Source organism: Fundulus heteroclitus, chromosome 11 (genome assembly GCF_011125445.2).
Source record: "Fundulus heteroclitus isolate FHET01 chromosome 11, MU-UCD_Fhet_4.1, whole genome shotgun sequence".
In the NCBI taxonomy this organism is placed as follows: Eukaryota; Metazoa; Chordata; class Actinopteri; order Cyprinodontiformes; family Fundulidae; genus Fundulus; species Fundulus heteroclitus.
Window position 1 is genome coordinate 29,847,815 of NC_046371.1, and position 25,737 is coordinate 29,873,551.

The 25,737-nt window shown below is 39.7% G+C and overlaps 2 protein-coding genes across 2 annotated transcripts in view; both read left to right on the top strand.

The window, feature by feature from the left end:
* The window catches only part of hrh2b (histamine receptor H2b), a 29,384-nt gene extending 26,705 nt beyond the window's left edge, over positions 1-2,679 (top strand). Inside the window, exon 3 of the mRNA XM_036143354.1 lies at positions 1,843-2,679. Within this exon, the coding sequence (XP_035999247.1) occupies positions 1,843-2,346 (504 nt within the window). The 3' untranslated portion in view covers positions 2,347-2,679. The remainder of the gene's footprint in view (positions 1-1,842) is intronic.
* Positions 2,680-14,494: 11,815 nt separating this feature from the next.
* The window catches only part of kcnip1b (Kv channel interacting protein 1 b), a 32,407-nt gene continuing 21,164 nt past the window's right edge, over positions 14,495-25,737 (top strand). The window contains exons 1-2 of the mRNA XM_036143355.1: positions 14,495-14,597; positions 15,016-15,267. Coding sequence (XP_035999248.1) covers positions 15,177-15,267 — 91 coding nt within the window. The 5' untranslated portion in view covers positions 14,495-14,597; positions 15,016-15,176. The remainder of the gene's footprint in view (positions 14,598-15,015; positions 15,268-25,737) is intronic.

The window sequence follows — 25,737 nt, forward strand, 5'->3', positions numbered from 1 at the left end:
AAGCTGTAAAAATGTATTGCATATTTTTGCTTCAAGCCGAGTGTTGCTTGGCCCAGCCCCCTCCATACACCATCACACCCACCCCTGCTAATGATGTGTAACAACCATTAAAATTAAGATATTTTATTACAGAAGCATAATGTTAGACTGACAGAAAAAAACAATAATAATCTGACTACATTAAGTAATTATTCTTTGTAACAAAATTACCAGTACCACATTTATTGGTCGCCATGTCTTTAATGCTAGACTTTAATGCATGTTGCCAGCTGATGCTTGGAGCATACAAGTTGATCAAAACTCCCAGGGTCCCACTTTTTTTCTTCCTTAGAAGATTTATATATTTACCAGGTTTCAATTTAAACCATTTAAGTATTTTAAAGAGTTCATAATACCATTTACTCTTTGTGAGCAATCTGCCCTTACTTACAATTATGTTTGAGGTGCTTTTACACGTTTTCAGTACATGTTTTTAGACCAGACCTACCTGGAGTTTTTTTAGTCAAAAAAAAAATAAATCTTGGTCCCATCTGCCCAAAGTAAACAGTTCCAGTTAAATTCCCTGTGGAGATTAGCTTCTTGGACTGAAAATCCTTTTTTCCTGGCATGCTCCCAAAATATAGTTATATTCTGGTGGGCATGTGTACATGCAATGTACACATGCCCATGTAATGGTTGATACTGAGGCTTGACTCTGAGATGCCGCTCTTTGTTGCTACTCTCTAACAGCAAGCTGTGAAGATTACAGTTAAAGTTGGTTTAAACTTTTTTAATTATTGCTCCAACTGTAGAGATGTAGAGATGGGAAGGCCTAAGCGGAAACTAATTGTTTTCTTACAGCCATTTGCTGAAGTTAAACGTCCTATAACGGCATGTTCTCTTGTCTTTCCCAGTTTGTGGAGTGAGTAAAGAAACTGTCCCCTTTATTATGTCATATCTACAACCTAACCTTACATGCTTCTATGATTCTCATCACTGAGTTAAAGTTTGTCATGGCCATGGCTATTTTCACAAAATATCATAAATATAGTTCACAAAAGTGCATGCCCGCTTTTCTCCTCTGTTGATATTCCTCCAGCCTTTCGTAATCATACGATTTGGCCAGGGTCTGCTCTGTCTTCCCCCTGATTTTATCTCATCCTCTCCCTAATCTAATCTAGAGGGATGAAGGTGGGCTTGTCTTAACAAGTAACTCCATGACTTCTCAATCTGCTGGTCCAAAGCGGTCTGCAATCAGATTCCAAAACACGGAGAAAAACTGTTTAATTTTGCACCTGTGCAGTGTTGCCAGTGGCCTCCAGGGGGCGCTAAACCTGGAAATTCCTGGTCTAGCTCTCCTTGTGTCTAAAGGTTACACGGTACTGCTTTAAGGTACATCTACTTTGCCACTAATTGTGTCACTCTCAATGAGAGTGAATAGAACCTACCCCCACCGCCCCACACACACACACACACAAATACACACAAACACACTTAAATTAAAGAATATGTTTTTTTATTGTAAGTATGGGATTACTGTGCTGTGATAAAAGATTGATTTATTTTAAAGGCCCCCTATACAGCTTTACCAATGGTAATTGTATATAGTGCATGGCCGAGGGACTTAGTATCTTACATATTTTTGGAGTTGTTGATTTCATCTGGCAGGCACGGGTTAGGGCTGAATTTAGATATCATTTAAACATTCTGGTGATTATGCAGAAAAGCACACAGGATTAATGAAGTTTGATTCTTCTGATTTTGCTGCATTTTTTTTTTTTTTAAATGAGCTACTTGGATTAATGGAAAATCTCTTTATGTTTCCTCTGCCTCTCCATCCCTGTCCTGCAACAATCTTTTCAGGTTAAACGCATCCGTGCCACCATTCCTTCATTTGCACGCTCGGCGACTGCTGCCATTGCCCGCGAGCACAAGGCTACCGTCACCCTGGCAGCTGTCCTTGGTGCGTTTATCGTCTGCTGGTTTCCCTACTTCAGCTACTTCACCTGCATGGGTGTAAAGGAAAAGACAAACCCACCTAACACGCTCCACTCGGTAGTCCTGTGGCTCGGATATTTGAACTCCACCCTCAATCCCATCCTCTATCCGGCGTTCAACCGGGACTTCCGTCGAGCCTATGGGGAGTTGCTTCGCTGCCGAGGACCATCGCGCAGAGCACTGTGGCTTACACGTGTGACTCTGCACAAGCGGTTGAGCTTTTTTAATCTGTTCGGGGTCGCCCAAAAGTCTAAGAAAAATACGTCTGCGGTGATGACAGAAAGTGAGAAGACCCTACCCTGCAATGAGAGACATTGCCCCGACCAGTCAAGGGGCAGACTCATTGGGGGATTCTCTTTAACTGACTGAACACATATCGTGGATCCAAATCTACGAAGCTGCTCCTAGCACCAGTTTGGCTGACTATTCACCCATAAGATTGTCACTTTTGTCACTTTCAGCGCTTATAATTCAAGAAACAACACCATGGATGTCGCGTGAGGGATTATAGGTAGAGGTCAAGCTAAATGCAAAATCTAAGCTCTACTTTGAAAAGTCATCCCAATATTTATTTCTGAACTATGAGCATTTGTTAGTTATAATTTAATATTATGTACCTGTCATTTAATTTAATGTATCTCTGTTCAGTATGTAACTTTGCTGCCTCTTGGCCAGGACTCCCTTGAAAAAGAGGTTTTTAATCTGAATGGGATTTTTTTTTCCTGGTTAAATAATTAAAATAATAATAATAATTTCAATAAAGAACTGTTTAGGTAGGTTTAACGAAATTACATATCCCAGTACATGTTCCAGAAAATGCATGGAAACACAGGTGGATAAACTATTTTCTCTTCTTGCAGCCCTGCAATTCATGGTGAATATGTGACCAGCAAGCTGATTTCATTTGCATAATCTGTTTCTCTTTCACCTGACCCAGACAGAATGACCCAAAGGAATTCTTGCACGATTTATCAGAGCCGCTGCAAAAAAACAAGTCCTCCTTCAAAGAACACTTTATTAGGTAACGTGTAAAGCTACTGTGGAATGAAGACTGTTGTGCTCGTAATGTTGTGTATAAGTAAATACATTGTGCTACACTTTAGAAAGTGCTGGATTAAGAACATCAGTAGAAAATAATAACCCACAACCGGGTTACTAATTTTTATTTTTATTTTTTTGGGTGGGAGGGGAGGGCAGATTATCGGCATGAGTTGTCTGCTTTTAAAGTGTTTAAGTGTTGTAAGTGTGAACCCCAGCAAAAAGGACATGAACAATATGGAAGAAAATATGATAAGCTTAAGAATACTGTGACCAGGCTTCAATCTTTATTGGGGCTCTTTTGTAAATATTGTCTGACGTAAGCTGATAAACATCCCACAGTTGTTCTGCACAGAATGTGTCATTTCCTTAACGAAAATATATTGCCTGATCCGCACAGTGCAGATCCAATATCGTACTTGTTTCACTGTTTATACAAAGCCTGATGCAAAGAACATCTGTCACTTCAAATGCTTAGTTCCATTGGGGTTATCTTTGTTTACTCATACATCGTGTTCTCCTGTGTTGAATTTCGCTGGCACAAAGATTAATCAAAATCCCATCTGCTGCATCAAGAGCAGCTTTTTTTTTATCTCAGTGCTAATAATTGCATTGTCACTAACTTGGTGTGCTTCTGTAAATGAATTATGCTGGTCACACAAAGACACTTAAATACAGTCTTTGCAGGGCATTTACCTTTTATTTTAGAAAATTAAGCATGATTTGCATAAGTTTTTTTGCACAAAAATTATGGTTATGTCAGCAAATGGTGTGATCATCACATGGAAGAGTGTCAAAACAGCATCAGTGTCATTGTTCCAAACATTTCAGATTAAAAAACTGAGTAAACACTAAATGCAGCACCCAAATGCTTTTAATTTTATTTATTGAGGGGAACATGTTGCCAAGTCAGTGTTGAACCTTCCCAGGAGTGACCAGCCTGACAAAATTACTTGAGCACTACGTCAATGATTCATCCAGGAGGTTACAAACAAACCCAGAACAACATCTAAAGCACTACGGACCCGTCCTGGCTCAGTTAAGGTCAGAGTTCATGATTCATTAATAAGAAACAGACTTGGCAAAATGGCATCAATGAGAGACTCCTATGGAAAACCACTGCTAAGAAAACACAGGCTTATCTCACATTTGATAAAAAAAACCTCTTAGTGATCCTACACAACATAAACAAATATTTAAGGTAAATATTCTGTGGACAAAAATGTAACCTTGTGGAAGATGTGTGTCCTCTTACATATTGTGTAAACCTAACTCAGCGTTCGATAAAAATAAGAACCTCATACCAACAGTCAAACATGGCAGTTTGTGTGGGATTGTCTTGGGATGCTTTGCTGCAGGACCTGCGGGAAACTTACCTGAAGGAACCGTGATTTCTGCTCTCTTGCAAAAATTCCTAAAGCAGTGCTTCTGGCCATCTGTTTGTGACCTTATGTTGAAGCTCACTTGAGTTATGCACAAGAATATGGATCTGAAGTATAGAAGCAACTGAATGGTTCAAAACAAAAGCAATACGAAGATTTGACAGTGGTCTGGTCAAAGTTTGGACTTAGATCCAATTGAGCTGTGGTATGACCTTAAAGGAACAGTAAGTAATAGGTCCGGTGTTGCACATAATTTTTACTTACACATGATAGCTATATCATGTTGTAATCTGTTCTATTTCTGCTCCGCTTCTCTTACGGGCTTCCATGTTTGCAGGCTGCAGCTCTTTTGCTAAGATAAAATCCCAAATGATGCGCTCTGTCTTGGAAACCCTTGGAACTTTCACATGATTGGCTCAGGAACCAGGAGATAAAAACACAGGCTGCACACTGACCCGGAGTAGTTCCGGACCACACCTCTGGGTTTGAAAAGGAGAAAAACCTAAGTATGACATTGTTGACGGAGAGGAATGGTTGTTCATAGGGAATGTTCCTTCCATCCCAGGTGACAAATCAAAATGATTTAGGTTGATTTTTCTGTAAATATCTTACTTATTGCTCCTTTAAAATGGCCATCCATGTTCATATATTATACAGTAAAACTGAATAAAAATATTCTGAAAAGAGCAGTGGCCTGAAATTAATCCAGAACGAAATAAAAGTTGTTTCAAATCCTTTATGGCAGTCGTTGCTCCAAATGGTGGAAAAAACTAATTACAAGGTGTAGCGGGGTAATTACCGTTTCAAGCAGGGTATGGTTTGAAAACTATATTTTAAATTACCTAGGTTATCTTTATTATTGAAATTTCTTCAATGGCCTGAGCCATTAAAATGTGTCCAAAGTAAAAAGCGAATTAATTTGTATGGGTCAAATACGTTCTCACACCACTGTATGCTAACCCAAGATCTTTAAAGGGGACATTTTTTTGTTGCACAATGTTATCTTTTTCTGTTTAGAGTGAATTTTAGATATTTTCTGAACATTGGATGAAATAATTTAGTGAGTAGACATTTATTGCACCTTCTCAGAGGACACATCCTGCATTAAACAAAGGACAGAGTAATCATTGCTTAACAGATTAAGACAAGCAAATGCACCTTTAGCTGTGGAATGCTAACACCAACCTAAGCAATGCGCTTTTTAGTGTACCACCTTCAGGGGATTTTTAGTTGCCCTAATCAATAGACCTTGTTCCTTTTACTCACTGTCATGACTCTTGAGTGTCTGGATTGTGATCATTTCCTTCTTGTTTATGTAGGTTTGAAAGGTCTCGCCATATCCAATTGTTTATAGTTGCCATTTGGATTTTTCCCGATAAGTAATTCCTTTTCGCTTAGTTTCTTTGTGTTGTTATTATTTTATTATTTTTATTTTGTGATCTTCAATTTTTACATTTTGGTGTATTCTCTAATGTTACTGTCAGGTCTTTTTTTCATTTCGGTTCGTAGATCCTTCAGAGTCTTAGATCAGCAGATTGAGAGGGTGTATATTGATGGCGTTTGAGGGTATAATACTTTATGTAGGGTGCTGTATGCATCTGCTGCGTGAGTGCACTCCCGTCCTTCCTTCTCTGGGCTAAGTGGAGCTGTTGGAGGATGGGGAGTGGAACCACAAGGCAGCTATGGGACAGAGATGTTCCACAAGCCGCCGTCACATCAGCAACAGCTCCAATCCGTCTCAATCTTGTCTGTCATTACTTCCCCATTACTAACTCCCCTTCTTGTCACTGACGATGACGTCGTCACAAGCCATCCCCTCCCAGATGAGCATGTCGAACAAACACGGGGACATTTTGGGGATTCAGCCGACACGTCCTCCACAGCTTCTTCAGTGTGCTCCTTGCCCAGTCATCATCTCCTCTGATGACTAGAGCCAGCCGCAAGTGACTCTGAGGTTCCTGTGCTGGATCTGATGACTGCCAGACTGCTTGAAAGGCATAAATTAAAAGCATGTTTTACAAAATCTGAACGTCTCGGGAATTGTTTCAGTTCAGTTAATTCATATAATGCCAGTTCACCACAGATGTCATCTAAAGGCACTTTACAAGAGCAATCGGTACAATTTTTTTTAAGGTATACACAATGTGTTCAGTTATAAAAAAATCAATTTCAATTAAAGACAGCAAATTACGTTTATACCAATGATTTATAATTCGTGATGCACTGTTCAGTCTGATTTTCAAAAATGAGATTAATTCTGTTTTTTATGCAAATTAGCCAAAGGTTGTCTATGTAGGGAGTCAAATGTTATCTGTATAAGGACGTTTTTCAATCACATTCATTTTGCAGCAAGCACCACCTGAGTAAATATCAACTATCCAACAACCTTCATACTTCCATACATATTAAGCCACTATTAATAATGCTCTTATACTCTTTTTTGTTTTGTTTTTTTGTGGTATGTTATAACCCCCCCCCCCCCCCCCCAAAAAAAAAAAAGAACAATACCTTATTATTCATTGGCTAAGGGAAAGTATCCGGATATGCATTTTATTTTTACTCGAGGGTTTAAAATTTTCAAGATGAGCGCAAAAATTGAACAGCAAGGTCTTTTGCAGTCAGAATTCCCAGTAGGAAAGTTTGAGGTTCTTCAGCAACCCCGATCTTAAAATCAAATACGTCTGCTTTACATTCAAAACACGGAGAAAACTGTTTATTTGTGCTTAGCAATTTATTTGTCATTAAATCTATAAACCTTGATAGGTGGACATGTTCATGCATTGTTTTAAAATGCAAAACACAGAAAGCTCCATTCCTATTGTCACTGATAACAGGTATTTAAATCATTGGACATATTGACTGGCTAAATGTCACTAACCTTAAACTAAATTGGTAATAATTTTAATCCCAATTAGTTTTTAAGAGTTTTCTCTAAAGCACTGCTCTGTTGTGTAGCTTCTGTTTAAACCAAAGGTCAGCTTTAGGCCTAATAATACTTGTGCTAAGTCTGTATGGGTTCTAAGTAGGTCTGTGTTTACAATGAACTTCTTGTAGGAGACCCATTAGGATTGACTATATATCACTTGTGTCACCAAAACCATTGGGGAACTCTTTGTAGCTCTGATATGGTCTGAACAGATGGCCATCACATCTTGGACACGTATAAGCCCCACTTTCTACCCAGAATTGTTTTGTATCAAGCCCATATAGGCAACCAACATCATTCTATCACGTAACCCATAGACAATCCCATTTTTCATCCCATTTCCTCAATTTTGAAACAAATTTTCTGAAAACAGACATGATAACCCCTCAAGTATTTAGAACCATACCTAAAAACAGTGTACAACAAATATGTAGATGCTATAAACGTCCACTAGATGGCTGTATGGACTAACATTTGTTTTGCTTTTATCGTTTGAGAGCAATATTACAACCCTTAAAAGATTTAAAAGGTTAATTGTTTAGGTAAAAGTTTTTTTTTTGTTTTTTTTTAGATACACAATGAAACATAACATTTAGGATGCAATTATCTCATGGTTGTTTCTTAGGGTTAAATCATTAAATTTGTGACAGTCCAAAAAAACTCCTGAAGATCAGTTCTGAGGGGCAGATCATAACACATATTAGATAGCACCTTTATTTGAATTATAGAGAACACAAATTGTCGTTTTTGCCCTATTCCACTTGGACCTTCCAATCGTGCACAGAGGAAGAATTATGACCCAAGAAACCATTGTAGTTATAATAGAGCTTTGAAATGTGTGCATTTTTCAGCACGGAAAAAAAAGTTTCCGTCTTCAAGCTGTAAATCATCTATGCCAAACTGGCCTTCATTACATGCTATTTATTTCTCACCAGGGGAAAGGGAAAGTGTTTACATTTCTCATACATTATGCAAGTGAGTAGGAAGGAAGGTGGGCGGTGAGGAGCGAAAACCTAAAATATAATTGTGTTTCTGTTTTCTTCACAGCCTTCTAAGCTCACATTAATTGAGCTAAAAGAGTTAGGATGCGATTGCAGGGGAAGGTTGGTGTTTGTTAAGTCACACGTTGTAATTGTACCTAAAGGATGCAGAGGAATGGGGTTGCCTTGGAAAATTAAAGAGATCTCCTCTGCTAGTTGCAGTAAGAGCAACACATTCCCATCAGATCTAAAAAGGAAAAAAATGTAAATAAAAGCAACGCTGTATACTACTTTTTAATTGTATCTTCACTTTGTGTCTCACTTTAAATAATTTTTCATCTTTGTTTTCTCCTGTTATCTGTGTAAACGCATATATTTCTGCTGGAATAAAGTCTTTCAAAAGGATTTAGCTTTCTCGGCTATTCTTTATTCAGCTAATGTTTTGTAGTTTTTGTAGAAAACAAGAACTGATCAGTCTCATAGATCCAGTGCCATCATCTTAGTAGAACACATCTTGTGTTTTTGTAATGATCTTGGAGGGAGATGAGCCCGGTATTCAGCCAGCACTGTAGCAATGCTTTTAACGGGGTTTATTAACAGAAGATGGGATGAGTGGGAATCAGACAGACAGAACAGGATCCAACAAATTTAGTACAGGGCAGACATCCAGGCAACAGCTGAAAGTAACAGGCAAACTGAGATACGGCAAAACAGACGAAACAGGTTAGCTGATGGACAGAATCAAGGTGCTGGGAGCCTGTCAGTTTAGGTGCATTTCAATGCATTGGTATGTTTGCATTTGAGCTATACTCATTCCATTTTTGGAAAGTAGATCGGGTGATTGTTTTATGACCTAACCCTGCTGGCCACAAGCACCTGTTCCTTGGTCTTCATGATGTAGTGAATTCATGATGTTCTCTAACAAAGCTCTGAGGCCTTCAAAAGTGGATCAGACAGCTGCAGCTGATCCAGAACGCTGCTGCCCGCGTCCTCACTAAGACTAAGAAAGTAGAGCACATCACCCCAGTTCTAAAGTCATTACACCGGCTGCCTGTATCTCAGAGAATAGACTTTAAAATACTTCTGTTAGTCTATAAATCCCTAAATGGCTTAGCACCTAAATACATCACAGACTTGTTATCAGCGTATAAACCCTCCAGACCACTCAGGTCTTCTGGCTCAAGCCTGCTCTGCATACCTAGAACATAAACCAAACACGGAGAAGCAGCATTTAGTTCCTATGCTCCACTTATCTGGAACAAACTTCCAGAAAACTGTAAAAGTGCGGAAAGCCTGAGTTCTTTTAAATCAAGATTAAAAACACATTTGTTTAAAATTGCCTTTGACTGTTCTAGTTAAACTGTTTTTAATGTTCTTTTCTGTTTCTACATTCTATCCCTACTTGCTTTTATTGTTTTATTTTCCTATATTTTAATCATGTAAAGCACTTTGCATTGTCTCTGTACTGAATTGTGCTATATAAATAAATTTGCCTTGCCTTGCCTTCACACATGAGTTGGATTTATACTGAGATTAAGAAATACTGAGTTGGTCTCTATTCACTAAGTAGCTGAGCTCCCAAGGCAATTGGTTGCACTGGATTTTATTTAAGGAAATCACACTGCCCGTTGTGCACTACATGTGTTACTCTTTGACATAAAAAAAACAAAGAATGTACATTGAGGTTTACTATCATGACGTGACAACATGTGAAGGATTTCAAGGGCCATATTTTCCCAAGGCAAAATTATCTACTTAAGAAGTATTAAAAACAACAATGCAAAGATTTCTGTTGTAATTTTGACAGCATGATAAGGCGTGCAGCCTTTACTCACATTCTGTTTTTTATATTGCAACCAACTTGAGAAATATTTTTACAGTCAAGGTTTCTATGCTCTCCTGTATAAAATTGTGTTTTTGGCCCTGCCTCACTAGGTCAGTAAAAGCTCAATGGCTTTCCTCTGATGTTGCCACTTCTCATAGTTCCCTGGTCTGGTGTGTGGAGTCCAGGAGCAGGTTAGTCTGAGCATGCTCAGTGTGGGGGTTTGAAAGCTTAGAATCCAAGAGTGGGAGGCAATGTGGTGGTGCTGCTGCAGCAATCTGCCTGCACCTAACAGCAGTTGTTTTCATAGTGATGATAAAACACTGGTAAACCTGAGGAAATACAGGTTCTGATCAGTAAAACCAGGAATGAAGGAAGCCTTTAAGTCTCTTTAAAGAAGGACGGCCAATTTTTTTTTCTTGTGTGATTATATCATGGTTCTTTTTCTCACTTTGCAGGAATGTGCTTCACTATAGCAACGACATATTCCTCCAAGACATATTTATCACAGAAACATCCCCCAGTCGCCATGGACACTAAGTATTTTTCTTCTCCTGGTTTCTACCATTGTTGGCGCTTCTAAAGTTTTTATTTGTGAAGTTTGTTTTTAAATTAAAATAAAAGCTGTTTTTTGACTGTAGTTTTTAATCCATTGTTTTTGGGTTCTTTTCCCATTGGTGTTTGATTTATTTTACTCAGGTGTTTGTAGGGCTCTAATCGTCATGATTTAATTTGATATCACACGTGAAGGCGATGGGTGAGAGATTACATAAATACCTTGAGGGTGTAACAAAGAGGACCCCAGAAGTGAGGCATATATTAAAACAATAATTTACCAGTATTTCTGTGTTGAACCTGGATTGACGGTTTCTCTGGAACATGCATAATTAGAGGGAGCAAATGAGATTGCTAACAATTCATCCCTGGGGTCAAGAGGCCCTTTGCTTTCGTAGGAAAAGTTGTAACACATAGTCAGGTCCAAAGGCATTCCATCAGGATAAAGCTTATTTAGTTCTAAACAACTACAATGATTAAACTTCATTGATCCAAATATGCATTTCCTCCACTGCCCTGCCTACTGTGCAGATCCATCATCTTTTGATGTGTGGTTCTCATCATTCAGATGAGAACCGCACGTCTACAATCAGAGACTTTGAACTGAACAGAATTAAAAACACAAATAAAAGTAGTAAAAAAAATAGTAAAAATTGTTTGTTTATATATATACCCACACATACATATAAGTTGAGCTATAGAGGCCCAGATTTACCATACCAGGCAAGGCCTCAGGTGCAGGCTATGCAAAGAGGCCCCAGAAACCATCCAGCATCTCACAGCAGGGTATAAGATACTTTCTTCCTGCTTCTCGTGAAGGCGGACGCTTTTTTTTCTCCTCTCTTCCTCTCCTTTCTCGTCTCCCTCCCTCGTTTTCCTGCCTTGCTTCTATCAATCTTTTTGGAGCCTCTTTCAACATATCTTCCAAACTATAAATTATGGATCTGGTCAGCTGGACTCTCAACCTAATTGATCAAATTTTCTCAACGAGAAGACTGGGCAGAAGGAGAGCACGACGGGACATGTGCATCTGGACACACGGTGGGAGGAGGATCTTGTCTCAGTCCATTTTGTCAGTCGAGGATGTTAAAAATCTGTTCAAAATTGGATTTATGAGAACAGGATTTCTGCTTTTTGGAGCTGGCAGTTTCCTGGAGAATCGAGAAATTATGAAAACGTCGGCAGTTGTTTCGGTCCATGTCAGGGCTGCCTGAACTATATGAGGGATATGTCCACTGCCAGCACTCAGACTAAAATGCTATGTAAGCAGAACTGCAGGCCAGCTGCAGTTCCTGAACTTGCTGGCAGGATGGTAAAGATCTTGGAGAAAGCTGAAAGCTGGACCCTGGCAGAATGGCCACAATTTTGGCTTTTTCAACTACTTCCTATGTCTTTTTGTTTCTTTTGTGTGTACATAGTTCCTTGGCTTATTTTACCTCAGTTTTGCTTAGGAGTTTATTTAAGTTTCACTATTTTTTTTTGATTGAAATATAATGTTAATTCAGATAAACAGCATTGTATAGTGATGTTCTGTGGATGTTCCTTTTATTTCTGTTAATAAATTCTTGAACTTGAAGATAAGTTGTCACTCATTTATTCTATATGTGTAGAGTTTGCTGTTAAAAGAACGTCAGTGCTCAAATCACCCTTTCAACTATTGTCCTAACATCAGACCGAAGGTTATTTAATAAACATTCAATAACATAGAACAGTATGTAATGGTGTAACTATCAAGAGGAGCTAAACTTTATATGCCTCAAAGTCAAACCTGTAAAAGTAATTTCACTGCGGTTGCCAATCTTTTAAGCAAGTAACTAATTTTCCTCGCTCCCGCCATGGCTGAGGCAAAAGGTCTCATAAAGCATTAAGCTGTAAATTTTAACTCTTCGACTGAAAGCACCCTGGTGAAGCAGCGGTCTGCCTTGGCAGAGGTGGCCATTATAGAGAGCGTGGACTGGGGAAACCCCCGAAAGCTCGTTCCACTGGGCAGTCATGGAGTCAGCACAATATCAAACCTATTAATAATTTTACGGCGGTCAAAAGTATTTTATGCTATTAACGTGTTCTCCTTGATTCCGACATGGCTGAGGCAAAACACCTAATATAAAGATGTAAATTTTAACTTAATGACTGAAACACCCAGGCAAAGCAGTGGTCTGCTTGGGCAGAGGTGGCAAATATAGGAAACACGGAGTGGGCAAATCGCCTGAAGGCTCGCTCCGCTGAGAGATTTTATCATTACATGTGTGATCCAGATATTTATCTTAATGGATTACTCCCTAAAAATATCCAAGACAATCTTGCATATACAATTATACAAACATTATTTAAATTTTTTTCTTTTATTTATAATGATTTATTTTTTTACCATTTACCATTTCTCGCAGATTAGTGTCTATGTCGCAAACAGGGGATGGGGCGGGAGAGACGGGAGCAAAAGCCACCCCCATGCATTTCCCTCTTCCAGGCATTTCTAGGCTGATGGAAACCCAAACCGTGCAAAGATAAACCTAGTAGAGAAGAGCAGAGCTGGGCGAGCTACACCGAGCAGGGTCGGTGGAACGGTGGCTCTTGTAAACCAACTGCAGCTATGCAAAAACTAAGATTAAGCTGTAATGACTTTAGCTCAAACAAGAGAATGGGTTTGTTCTCTATATGAGCCTTTTTAGGAGGCTAGTGTTAGCAATTCACATCAGCTTCCCTGAAATATGTTGTGGGTACAGAAAACCCAAAATATTAATATTTTGTTAAATCATGTTATTCTTGTAATTACAATATATGGGAGCCTCAGTATTAGACCTTGGCTACTTTAGCAATAGGTTTTATTGCTATAGCATTTTTGCATTGAACACCTAACCTAGTATGCTGGGTCAACCCATAACCTGACCCTTCTGTGTTAAATCAGCCCACGACTGAATCAGTATATATTTGACCCAAGACTCGGTTAGTAAAACAACTCAAATTATATTGCTTTTATACATGCACTTTTGTTGTGCAGGTCCATAAATTGACATAATTTCTTAACTGTTATTTTGAATCTTGTTTGCATTTTTTACTGTCTAATATTTAGGGCATTAAGGCCGCCTGAAACACGACCGCGGCTGTGGGTGGCTAAATAGAATCTATAAACATTAAATATAGACAAGATGAGGGGGGAGGAAATGGACAGAGGCAGCACTGCGTCATGCTTTCCCGGAGCGTTTCCCCAGTTCACTGGAGTGAGAAATAAAAAGCTCTGTCTCCAAAAAGCACACTGCAGACTTACATAATCTGTTTGAGAGTGACTTCGACACAGAGTAGACTGCTGTGTTTAGCTGGAAATGGGACTTTGGTGCTGCTTCAAAGATGATAGCCTCTTAGTTTATACCCAGACTTACATATAAAAAAAAAATCAAAATTGTCTTTCATTTTCAAAAGGTTATTTAAACAAAAGTTATCATATTTTACTATGTTCAAAAGTATGATTTGTACTGCATATAATAATCAAGTTGCTGTTGTGAAAATGCATTATGTAAAAAAGTCAACTTTACTGCTCCGCAGACTTCAAATCCACTGCTTTACCCTCTAACCTGCCAATCTAAACCCTTGTCTTTACCCAGACTGTTTACAGGATCATGTAGCTGTGTTTGCACTTGAAAAATATTGAAGAAGGAGCATCAACCAGACCGAAAGTGAGGAAGCACAAATGCAAGAAAGGAGGAGGGACCACGAAGAAGAGAGGGGAGGGGAGGGAGGGTACAGTGGTGGCTGCTGGCGCTTTATGCAGTTTAGATCTGCTGAGAGCACCAGAGCAGAGCTCCACAGCCGCAGGGCTTCCTCTGCAGGTCGGGGGAAATCCTCGTACGGAAATATTAACTGCGCCGGGGAAACGTCCCAAAAGGTTTTCAAACAGAAGACAAGACGAGGAGGCAGAGAAGGTGAGATGGGATAGCTGTTTCTGTCTGCTGGCAAATAAACTTTGGGGTGGATGCAGCATGTTCTACTTTTAGTGTTCCTTTAAATATTTTATGTCTTTGTTTTGGTTTATGCTATAAGAATTGGCTTTTTTTTTTTTTTTTAAACTTCGTCATGTTTGTTTAATCATTTATATTTCTTTTGCAATCTTAGTGGTGTGCTGTCTGCAACTCTAACACTGCTTTATTTGGCTGCCTGCAAAGTTTAGCACAATCTGCGTGTGTGCAGTTGCATGAGTGTGTGGGTTTTTGGGGGTTTTTTTAGCGAGATTTGATTTCAGTGGAGGAGGTTGTTAGGATGCCATTTACATTGGGTTTAACAACTTTAGCCTTGTTCTGCAGAAAAATTAATTTTTCTGTTTTTTTTTATTTTCTCCAAAAGGACACCCCATCCGTTGACCCACCTGATGATGTCACAACCCAGAATTCCCTGACGCCAGCTCTTCTTGCACCACGGGTCACATACCACATTACAGCGGGTCATTTTTGTTTTGTTCAGGTACATTGGAGTAAACCCGCGCTATCCGCCCCTGCCTCAACCCCATGATGGCTGGCTGTACCAGCCGCTGCAGGCAGGGGATGCAAAAGCTAATTCAGTCCCTCCAGAGACTGGTCTCAGGAACCCTCACTAAAGGTACTGTGGCCTTTCATTTTTGCGCTTCCAAATGTCTCAACACTTAACTTTTTGTTTTGAAATGGTCTGTCTTATGAGCCACACTATCATGAAGTAAATCCAATGTTCGGTTTTGCATGAGCAGCAGCTGATGACACTCTGTCAGAGCAGCTGGGATCAGTTAAAACATAGCATTTTTAATCTACTTTTTTCCAGTTAAATTTAAATTTGACAGTGTAGCCTTGGTACATCTTAAGGTGCTGGTGCAGCCATGGGATCAAAATTACCAAACAAGAACCTGTCATTCCTCAACATCACTGTGTTCTTTAATGGCATCTTTCCAGTGAACAGTAATACATTTAGCTTTAACAGCATTTCTGTAAGAGTGTCAATTTACACACGTATGTCATTTTCAATTATTGCGAAATCCTAAAAATGAGGCACTACTTTGTCTAGGCCTATTGTGTAAAATCGCAGTTGAATACGTTGGAGTTTGTGGTTGTAATTTGATGTAATGTGAAAAAGGGAAAATATTTAAAGTCACATTATGTCAAAGTAGCACAATGTAACTTATAGCCACTACGGGCACTAGACTTGTAACTTCTAGATTTAGCGCCCCTCGAGGCTACTGGCAACACTGCACCGATGCAAAATTAAACAGTCTCCTCCTGTATGTTGCATTCTGATTGCAAACCACTCTGGACCAGCAGATTGAGAAGTCATGGAGTTACCTGTAAAGACAAAAACAAATTCATCCCTCTAGGTTATACTAAGGGGGGGGGGGGGGGGGGGTAGAACAAGGCAGAGTCAGGGGTGAGGGAGAGAGAGCTCCAGGAACCGTGGGAGAGGAAGATGGAGTAGAATACAGGCTCAATCATGAAATTATGAAAGGCTGCAGGAACTGCAATAGAGTAAATGGTAAATGACTTGCAATTGTACAGCACTTTATCAAGTCCGCTGACCACAAAGTGCTTAACACTACAGTCAGTCATTCACCCATTCACACCCTAACGGTGGTGAGCTATGCTAGTAGCCACAGCTGCCCTGGGGCCGACTGATTGAGGCAAGGCTGACATACAACGGTGTCACCGGGTCCTCTGACCACCGAGGTTTGTGAACTGTATTTACCAAATTTTGTAATAATAACCGCAGCCATGAAAAACTTTGACTCTAGGAAGAGAAAAGCAAATGCACGTAAGGTTAGCTCTCATGTTTGTAAAGCCACACTCTAGGTCACATGACCCATTCAGGGACGGATCCGACCCTTTCAAGTAGAGGAGGGTAGAGTATCCAATAATTGAACTCAACTAGGAGTAGCACTACTTCAACATAATAGCCAAGTCAAAGTGAAAGGTAGCCAACCAAGAAATGACTCATGTAAGAGTACAAAAGTATAATTGATTTAATATTTTTAAAATGATGGAATCAGTCAGGCAAAAATAATAAGTTCTTTACAAATTCTGGTATTTTAATGACTGCCATAAAAATATTTTAAAAACAAGCGATTACAAAGTAAATTCAGGAAGAAGAAACACTTTTCTAAAAAATGTTTTTCAACAGAAAACTTGTTACAGCAGTTGATGTAGTATATACAGTATGTTAGAACAGTGCAAAGTACTTCCAATGACAATATCTACTGTTTACTGTAACTTCACTTGAAATCCAAATGGCTCAATGAGCTCAGCAGACAGAAAATAACACTAAAACAACAAAACACATGTTAACATAAACTTTAGGTTTGTGTCTCTCTGACTCATTTTTGTGTAAAACAAGTATGTTCTGTATTCAAAGAAGTCACTAAAGGTGGGTAGAACAGCCAGAAGTTTGACTCAAGTGCAGCGATAGTTCTTCATAATTTACTATTCCTAAAAGTACATTTTGTTCAAAAGATCACTGAAGTAAATGTAACTAGTTATTACCCATCTCTGCTCTCAAGTTACATAAAGTTTTTGAGAAGGACAGCCCACATGGAGCATTAATATGCACCAAGTGCTGTATGTTGGCCTGAAAAATCATTTACTTGGGTTAAAATCTACACAGTGCTACTTTAAAAACAGCTAAGCTTTATCTTGTTTTAGACAGAGGGTTTGTGAATGATCATGTGGTTGTGTTGAGTTTTTCATTGCAAGGGTAGGGGGTTCGTTTGTTTGAATGCCACAATCTTTGCAACATACAAAATCAGCACAAAACTGATGCTTTAATTTGTTTTCAAAATAAACAGATAAAGATAATTTTTTTAAAAATTGATTCGATTTGCCTGAACAAATCTAATAACATCTGATCCATAACCACTTTTATTGACATTTACTCCACTTGCCATATAGAGGCTTTAGAGTGTGAAATACCCACGCTGCCTACCACTTAGGTTGGTCTCCTTGGGACCTCTCTTTAAGATGTCCGTACGCATTCACGAGCTGAATGGGGAGGTCATATTAGCATACAACGTCCCTGAGGCAACAGCCGTGATGCATCTCTCATAGTTAAAGGTTACTTTCGACCGAGTGAGAAAAATGTAAATGCTGAGTCAGAGAGTCGGTCTCAACGGATAAAACATGTAGCTCTGCCCACATTTAGGGGAAAATTCTTTGTCAGGACCTGATTTTTAAATTCAATCTGTGTGCATGTACAGCAGGTTGAAAATTTTTGAAGCTGCAGGCAGTGCAGTGAATAAAATCAGTTGTGTCGTGGGGATTATTCTTTGCCTAAACAATGGTGCATGTTGAATCAAACGGCAGGGTGCTTCCTGCAAACCTGACATTTAATAATCAACTGACTGTAATGTTTGCAACCTGCTTTGCGTTGTCAGCAAAGGCATTTCATTTTTGATGTAGAAATTAAATAAAAAATAGATGCAGTGAAAAAGACTCCTGGCTTGCTTCCTGCTCTGTTCTACAAGAACACAGCCTCCTCACACCCTCAGGGTTCGTAATGCAGCTCCATATACGCTGAGCAGATTCCATTCCTGGATTTGCATTAAGCAGCTAATCATAATTACTGGAATCGAGTCATTCAATCAATGGAATGGAATCCAAAATAGGAAAGATGTACATATAAGTTTCCAGAAGAATCTCTGTTGTTCAGACTTTATTTGTAATTAATCCTGTTCTCTGCGTCCTTTAAGCATGAATAGCTGATGAAATAGAGTGTCAGTTGAATTGAACAGCTACTGCCTTGGATGTTGTACCTTTGCTTTGGTCTACTGCATTTAATACTGTTTTGTACATTGTAATGGCAGCATTCATTTGACCTCCTGTGGTATGAAGGTAACTTGTGCCCTGAGGAGAAAACGGAGCCTCATAATGAAATATCACAGAGTTAAATAACTGATTTTAGCAAAAATACCATGACATGACAGATTTTGTAAAGTGCCTTGAGATGACATGTTTCATGATTTGGCGCTATATAAATAAAATTGAATTTAATTGAATTGAATAAATAAACACAAAGTAGTCTATGATTGTCTAAGAATTTATCCCACAGTGAAGATTTTGGATAACAGAACAATGAGACTATAACACATGCCAACGAGAACCCAAGCATTAGGAAAAAAATCAGACCACAGTCAAATATGTAAAGCTCTAAAGCTGCGCTAATGTCACTCCAATAAGGACTTTATTAAAGCTCAATGTCTCCTTGGGCCATTTCCCTAGATCACTTCCTTCTAACTTATACAAATATTGTTTAGTTTATAAACAATATAAACTAAACAATATTTTTGTTAAATACAGTTTATATTGTGGCTTTTGAAATTTGTCTCATTTAATGGGATTTTTTTTTAATGATAAAACACAAAGTAGTGCAGAATTGTGAAGTAGAAGGAAAATGAAATATGTTTTTTTTTATTCTGTGCAAACAAAATTTTTTGAAAAGTGTGGCATGCTTTTGTGTTCAGACCATTGTGTCAGTACTTTGCAAAGCCACCTTCTTCTACAATTAAAGCTGTCTATCTCTTGGAAATGTGTTTTTTACCAACATTACACATCTAGACAATAACTTTTATTGCCACACTTCTTTGGAAAATAACTCAAGCTTGTCATGATTGGTTTTAGATATTTGACCCACATGTAGAACACACCGGCACACAGGAGGCAGTTTTACGGTTTTTATTTTGGGGAAAGAAACTTCGGGGAATAATCTATCTGGAACGGAGCTGTCTTGGGAATTGACTCAATTCAATTCCCAACACACTCGAGATCTGTGAGGTAAAGGAAATGATTAGAGAAGGTGACACACGGGAAGAAAGTAACTAAGGACGTCTGCTTACCACAGAGCTCAGGAACTAAGCCGTGGGGGAGTTAGGCAGACTCAGCTGATGTTGGTGGTGCAGGTGACAGAGGGACCAGCAAGTGGGGGATTAGGCAGGGTCCAAGCAGTGCCGGCATGTCCAGGGATCCAGTGGGACAACGGGAGGAACCAGGAGAGTCCAGGGAAACCAGGGTGAATCCGGGGAGGGGAACCTTGTGCCCGACTTGGTACTACCAAGGGAGTTTGAGGGGGAGATCGCCAGAGCAAAATCTGAGCAGGCGTGGATTCAGGAGTCTGGTCTTTAGGGCGCAGGGTCACACGGGAGAGAGGTTCCAAAAACACGAGAGAACTTGGAGAAAAACACGAGACAAAGGTTAGATCAAAAAACGGAGATCGAGAACTCACGGACGTGAAGCTTCACGAGACGGATCAATGGCCTTAGGTGTACCACGACTGGGTTAACACTCTGACATCCTCCCGTTGTCCACACACAGTTCTTAGAGTGCAGGGAAACGCTGCTGAATGCGCTGCAGGTGTGTGCGCCCCGCCCACCAGTCAACTACTGACACCTGTGGAAGGAGGAGAGAGGGAGAGAGCAGGGCCGGCAGAGACTGCGCGGCTCTGCCTGCAGAGTCCTGATGTGACCGCCTCCTAATCTGGCCCTACTGGTCCGCCGGTCTCCTGGCTACCGCCCGCAGGTCTAGTCTCTTGGGACGCACAGGGCAAACTGAGATAAAATGGTCCTGAGACGCTTAATGGATACACAGATTGGACTCCTGACGATACTGCCACCCTTCCGGAGTAAGTCGAACCTGGCCAATCTGCATGGGTTCCAGTACAGGCAGTGGGGTAGGCTCGGACCAGAGTGGAAATGGGTCGGGGAATGTAGTCGGCTCGGGAGGCGAAGTAATCGTACGCGGAAATAGGTTCACCAAACGGGATCGTCCCCGGCTCCTGATCCGGTAGTCTAAACGAATGGCAAGGGCGACAAATTTGTTTAGGGATGCGGGTTCCTCGAGGCGAGCCAACTCGTCCTTGAGGGACTCGTCAAGAGCGTGGAAAAATACAGCCCTAAGGGCGCAAGACTCCCAGCCGGCGGCGGCTGCCAGAGTGCGGAATTCTATGGCTAACTCTAAGACGCGCCTGCCGTGCTGCCTGAGGGTTAAGAGATGACGTGAGTCCTGGACCCTGTCGGACACAGCCGCGAAAACCATTTTAAACTTATTTAAAAACTCAGGAAAGGAACAACCAAAACCTTGGCAACCCGAAAAGCGGGACTCAGCCCATCTTAACGCTCTGCTAGTTAATAAAGGCAAAACATAGGCGATCTTGCAATCATCTAGGGAAAAACGTTCTGGGGAACGATTAAACACTAGTGAGCACTGGTACAGGAAACCTCCATAATCTCCACTATCCCCAAAGAACTTCTTCGGGCAGGACGAGTAAGACTCGGGGATAGGTTTTCTTTCAGTGTCACCCTTTATTTACCTCCATTCATTATACCATCAACTCTCAGGCCAGCTTCTCTTTCCCTGTTAAAGAATAGAATCCTTACAGCATGATTCTGCTTTATTATAATTATAATAATTATTTTTACAACTCTTTTGTTAAAAGCTATATTTGAAGTACACGACTAATAGTTGTCCAAATAACAGATTATCCCACCTGAGCAAGCTGTTTGTCTCTGCAGCTCCTCCGCAGTTCCCATGAGCCCATCGGCTGAATAGCTCAATAAGATCTTGAAACCTCAGGATAATTCCCGTAACCTAACCTTACCTAAAAATCTAAACAGCTTCATTACTGATCTGACTGCTGTAGTTTTTAAAGTTTTCTTAAAAACTCTTAAAATCCTCTGACCAATCAACTACCTTTCTGATGGGATTAAATTACAGAAAGTTGGACTTCATGCACTGTTTTCTGTTGGTCTATCAAATGAAATCCCAAGAAAATTTAGAAGTCTGTGGCCGTAATGTGAAAAAAACACTGGGAAAATGAAGCGGTGTGAATACTTTTGCACTGCGTTGGATGTTTGGCTGATAATTATTTAAAGGTGTTCTAAACTGAATCCTGCATGCAGAATTAAAACTTCACTGGTTTTTATTTAAGCTGTCATGTGATTGAGGATGATCTTTTTTTAATGACTTTTTATATTGAATAAAATAGTCCCACTTTTTTCCCACCCATAGCTGGGATGTTCTCTCAGACTTTCCCTGCACTCATTTTTTCCATCACACAGCTTCATCTCTGCAGACTGCAAGGGGGGAACAGCACTTCATTACATATGCATGGTAGGAAACAAGAAAATCTGCACACACATGCACATTTGCATTATCACATGAAATATTTCTATTCAGACGTAGCCTCCCCTTTCTTGGCCTCAGGTTTAGCATGTTGTACATGCAAGTTAGCATCCTTATGTGACTTTTGTCATGAATGAACTGTGATCTTTGTCTCTCAGGCTTTACAAAGATGCATTGCTTCCAGGTTCAGCATTATGAATATTCATCTTGAGACCTTTAGACACAGCAAGCTGAGCTCACCACAGTTAGGAGCTGAGACTGATGATATGCCTTTGGCCTTTGCACACATTGTTAATGCTCTCTTCCCGGTGATATGCTGTGCAGTGTAGTACTGTTTCTAATGTTTTTGCTTGTAAGAGTGGATAAGCTGTGCATTAGTGCTACAGTACCAATAATTAAAATGTTTAGTTTTTTTAATCCCCTGTCATAGTGCTCTGTAAGAACTATTTAGCTCCAAAAGGTGCCTTGCTGATAATTATCAGTGTGAATTTTAAGTAGCACAGGGCTTAACTGGAATGGCTGGACTTCTTGTAAGGTCAAACAGTTCTATGGTTCCTGCCGATTAATCTAGACTAGGGATGCAAACCAATAACCGTTTCACGATTAATTGTTGATCAATGGTTATGTAGATTAAAGTTTGTTCCATCCAAAAAACTGATAAAGTCCGCTTAGACCTTCTGTCAGTGTTGTAGTATGGCCGCCATACAGCCATATAGCCATACAGCCATACTAGCACTATCCTATGTGCTAGTTCTGCACATTATCAATCTGGGACTGCTCCATTTGAAATCGTTTGGAGAAAGGAGGGAATTTCAGCAGAACTCTCTGAGCTGATTTCGATCTCAACTGTTGGTCATTATTCGACTCACATGCAGCTTTAAGCTTCGGCTCCGTAAGGAACCATTTATTTATCTTGCAGACACTTGGACCCTTGTTCCTTTTTAACAACTTCACATCCATTTCCACAGTAAATTCAACAGTTTACCCATCGAGTCTATGAGGAAGTGTTCATGTAAATGCTTCCACTGCGCAACGATGGTCCTCTTTTAGTTCTGCTACATCACAATATCATTATACTACCTTATATTATTTTTATTTGTTTTGCACCACTTATACTCTTTCATACTACTGTATATTGTTTTATACTGTTTTGATACTGGCCAGCTTATTATCTCTTTACTTGTTTTTTTATTCTTTCTTTCTCATGTAATCGAGTTTAGCCGCTTTTTGTCACGAATCAGAGACAGGTGGACCCAGTATTCAACCAGACAAGCAGAGGTTAGGTGAAAGAACATTTATTTACAAAAAGCAAAGCCAAAACGGGGATCAAGACAAAAATGGGAAGACTGCATCCAATAACCAAAAATAACAAAAAGGCAGTCACAGACAAAACTATAAGCAAAAACAGGGGAAAGGCTAACTCAAATATCCAGAGGCAAACAGGGTCAGAAGAACAGGGAAACAGAGAGCATTGAAAGCTGACTTTGACTCACCAACTGGGCACAGTAAAAACAAACAATGATGTGGCAGATTGCAGGGGGCAGAGGCAGGTATAAGTAAGGGAGTGATCAGGTGAATGGAGTGAAACTAATTACTGACATGGGTGGAGCTAATCGGGAACAGGGAACTGCTTGGGAGTAAACTGAAGCCGATTGGATGGTGACTGGTGAAGGGGAGTGACAGGAAGACAAAAGAATGCTGGCAGGTTAACTGAACTTAGACTGGTGACAGAAATGGTCTTAGCAGGCCGAATAAACTTATAACCTAAAACAAAATCAAACACTAAGACAGAACCAAAATTAGAAACTGAAGTTAAGGCAGGAGAGTAAAGTAATTAATCAAATAACAAACAAAACACATAACCAAACCCAAATCATGACACTTTTAAGTCTCTTTACAAGAGATTTTGGTGCCATCAAAACCATAAAACTCGACCTGGGTTGGGGCTTTTACAACCACTTAGGGCAGTTGACGGACCATTAAACCATTACCGAGCTTGGCACGCCCCTAGTAATGAATATGTGGCTTTGATGCTATATTAAAAGGAGAAACGCTCCTCTGAATATAACAATTGACACTTTAAACCTTTCATTCGCTGGTCGCAAGCTTCTGTTTCAGAGGGTTAGCTATGCCCTCCCGGGTTCAAACTGTTTACGACCGTGTGCTATTCTTCTCAATTATTAATTATTCGGAACCATCCCTTTGCTCTCAAAAGTACAAAAACAACTCACTTAAGGAGTCAACAACAGCCAACGTGCTGGAGATATCTAAAAGGGTTTTCCTCACCTTTTATAAGCGGCCGCGTAGCCGTTTGTTACATCAGTGTTTGAAGGAATGACGCTCGAAACAGATTATTTTTTTAACCTATCTAATGTAAAAAGCAGAGGGATGTGTACAGCTTAAGTCCTGGACTTTCATAAAAAAAACAATGCGAGACGGGCAGATTTACGGACGCTCGAAAGTGCCCATTTATTACTCCCACAAACTTTAAGTAGGACCAATTGTGTACACCCATTCAAGGGCGTGCACAGTATGATATCAGTGTTCCTTCACATTGGTTGAGAAGATCATACTGTAATATAGACGTGTCCAAGCTGACCCATTTCCCCCCTAATCAGTAATTCTTTTCAATCTACGTATGTCAGCCTCTGTGTCTCCAGTGTACGTGGTTTATCTGTTGTTTCCGTGGCAACTGCCTTGGATTAAAGTGGAAAAAAACTATCATATTCTACTTGGCCCTATTCAAACATAGTTAACCCACTAATGAAATCACAAATCAACAGCTACAAATAATTAACTACGTCCAGGCTTGATTTCTGTCTAACTGGTGGAATAAGGAACTCACCCCAATAGAACCCGTCAACAGCATGAAGTAGGCATACATATCTGAAAAAAGCTACACATCATTTCAAGAATGAATCAACGATGCATCCATGGGGTCATAAAAGACTCTAGAACATCATCTAAAGCACTGCAGGCTCCACTTGCCTCAGTTAATGTCAGAGTTATAGACCCAACAATAAGGAAGAGACTGGCCAACAATGTCTTCCATGGGAGAATTCCAAGGCCAAAAGTGTTAGTTACATTTACTCAGTTACGTATAATTGAGTAACTTGTTTTAAGTACTTCTAGGAGTTGTTGTACTGGAACCTACAACCAGATTTTAGGTACTTTTTAACAGGTGTCTGTACCAGTAAAGCTGCTCTAAAAGCAACACAGCTTTTTAGAAAAAGAACATCATACCAACAGTGAAAAAGGTGGTCGTATTCAGATGGTCTGCCACTTCAGGACCCAGAAAACTTGACGTAATTGAAGAATCCATTAACTGTGCTCTTTACCGGAAAGTCATGAAGAAGAAGGAGAATTTTCAGCCACCAGTTTATGATCTTAAGCCTTGAAGCGCACTTGAGTTATGTAGTAGGATGACGATCTAAAGCACACCAGCAAGTACAACTCTTTTAAAAAAAAAGGAAGATTTTGGAATGGCCAAGTCAAAATTATGTGCTAAATTATTTTGAGATGCTGTGGCAAGACCGGAAACAGAGCGTACATATTCAAAACCCCTAAATTAAGAAGTACAGTACCTGCAAAGACAAGTGAACCAAAATTCCTCCACAGTGATGTAAATGACTCCCTACCAGTAGTTGTAAATGCCATGGCAACTGTTGCCGCCAAGGGTGGCCTAACAAGTTATTAGGTATATTTTCACAAAGAGACCTGTTAGTTTGGATAAATAACTAATTACATTTGGATTTGAAAACAGTTTTTGTAATCAGGTTGTCTTTTTAAATTAAATCAGTTTGATGAGCTGAAACATTTCCATGTAACAAAAATGGGATAAATCTATAATAAAATAAATCTATAAGGTCAAGGTCAAAAGTATTTATATAGCACATTTCCAAAAAACAAATGCTGCACAAAGTACCTTATAAGCAAAATCAACAGC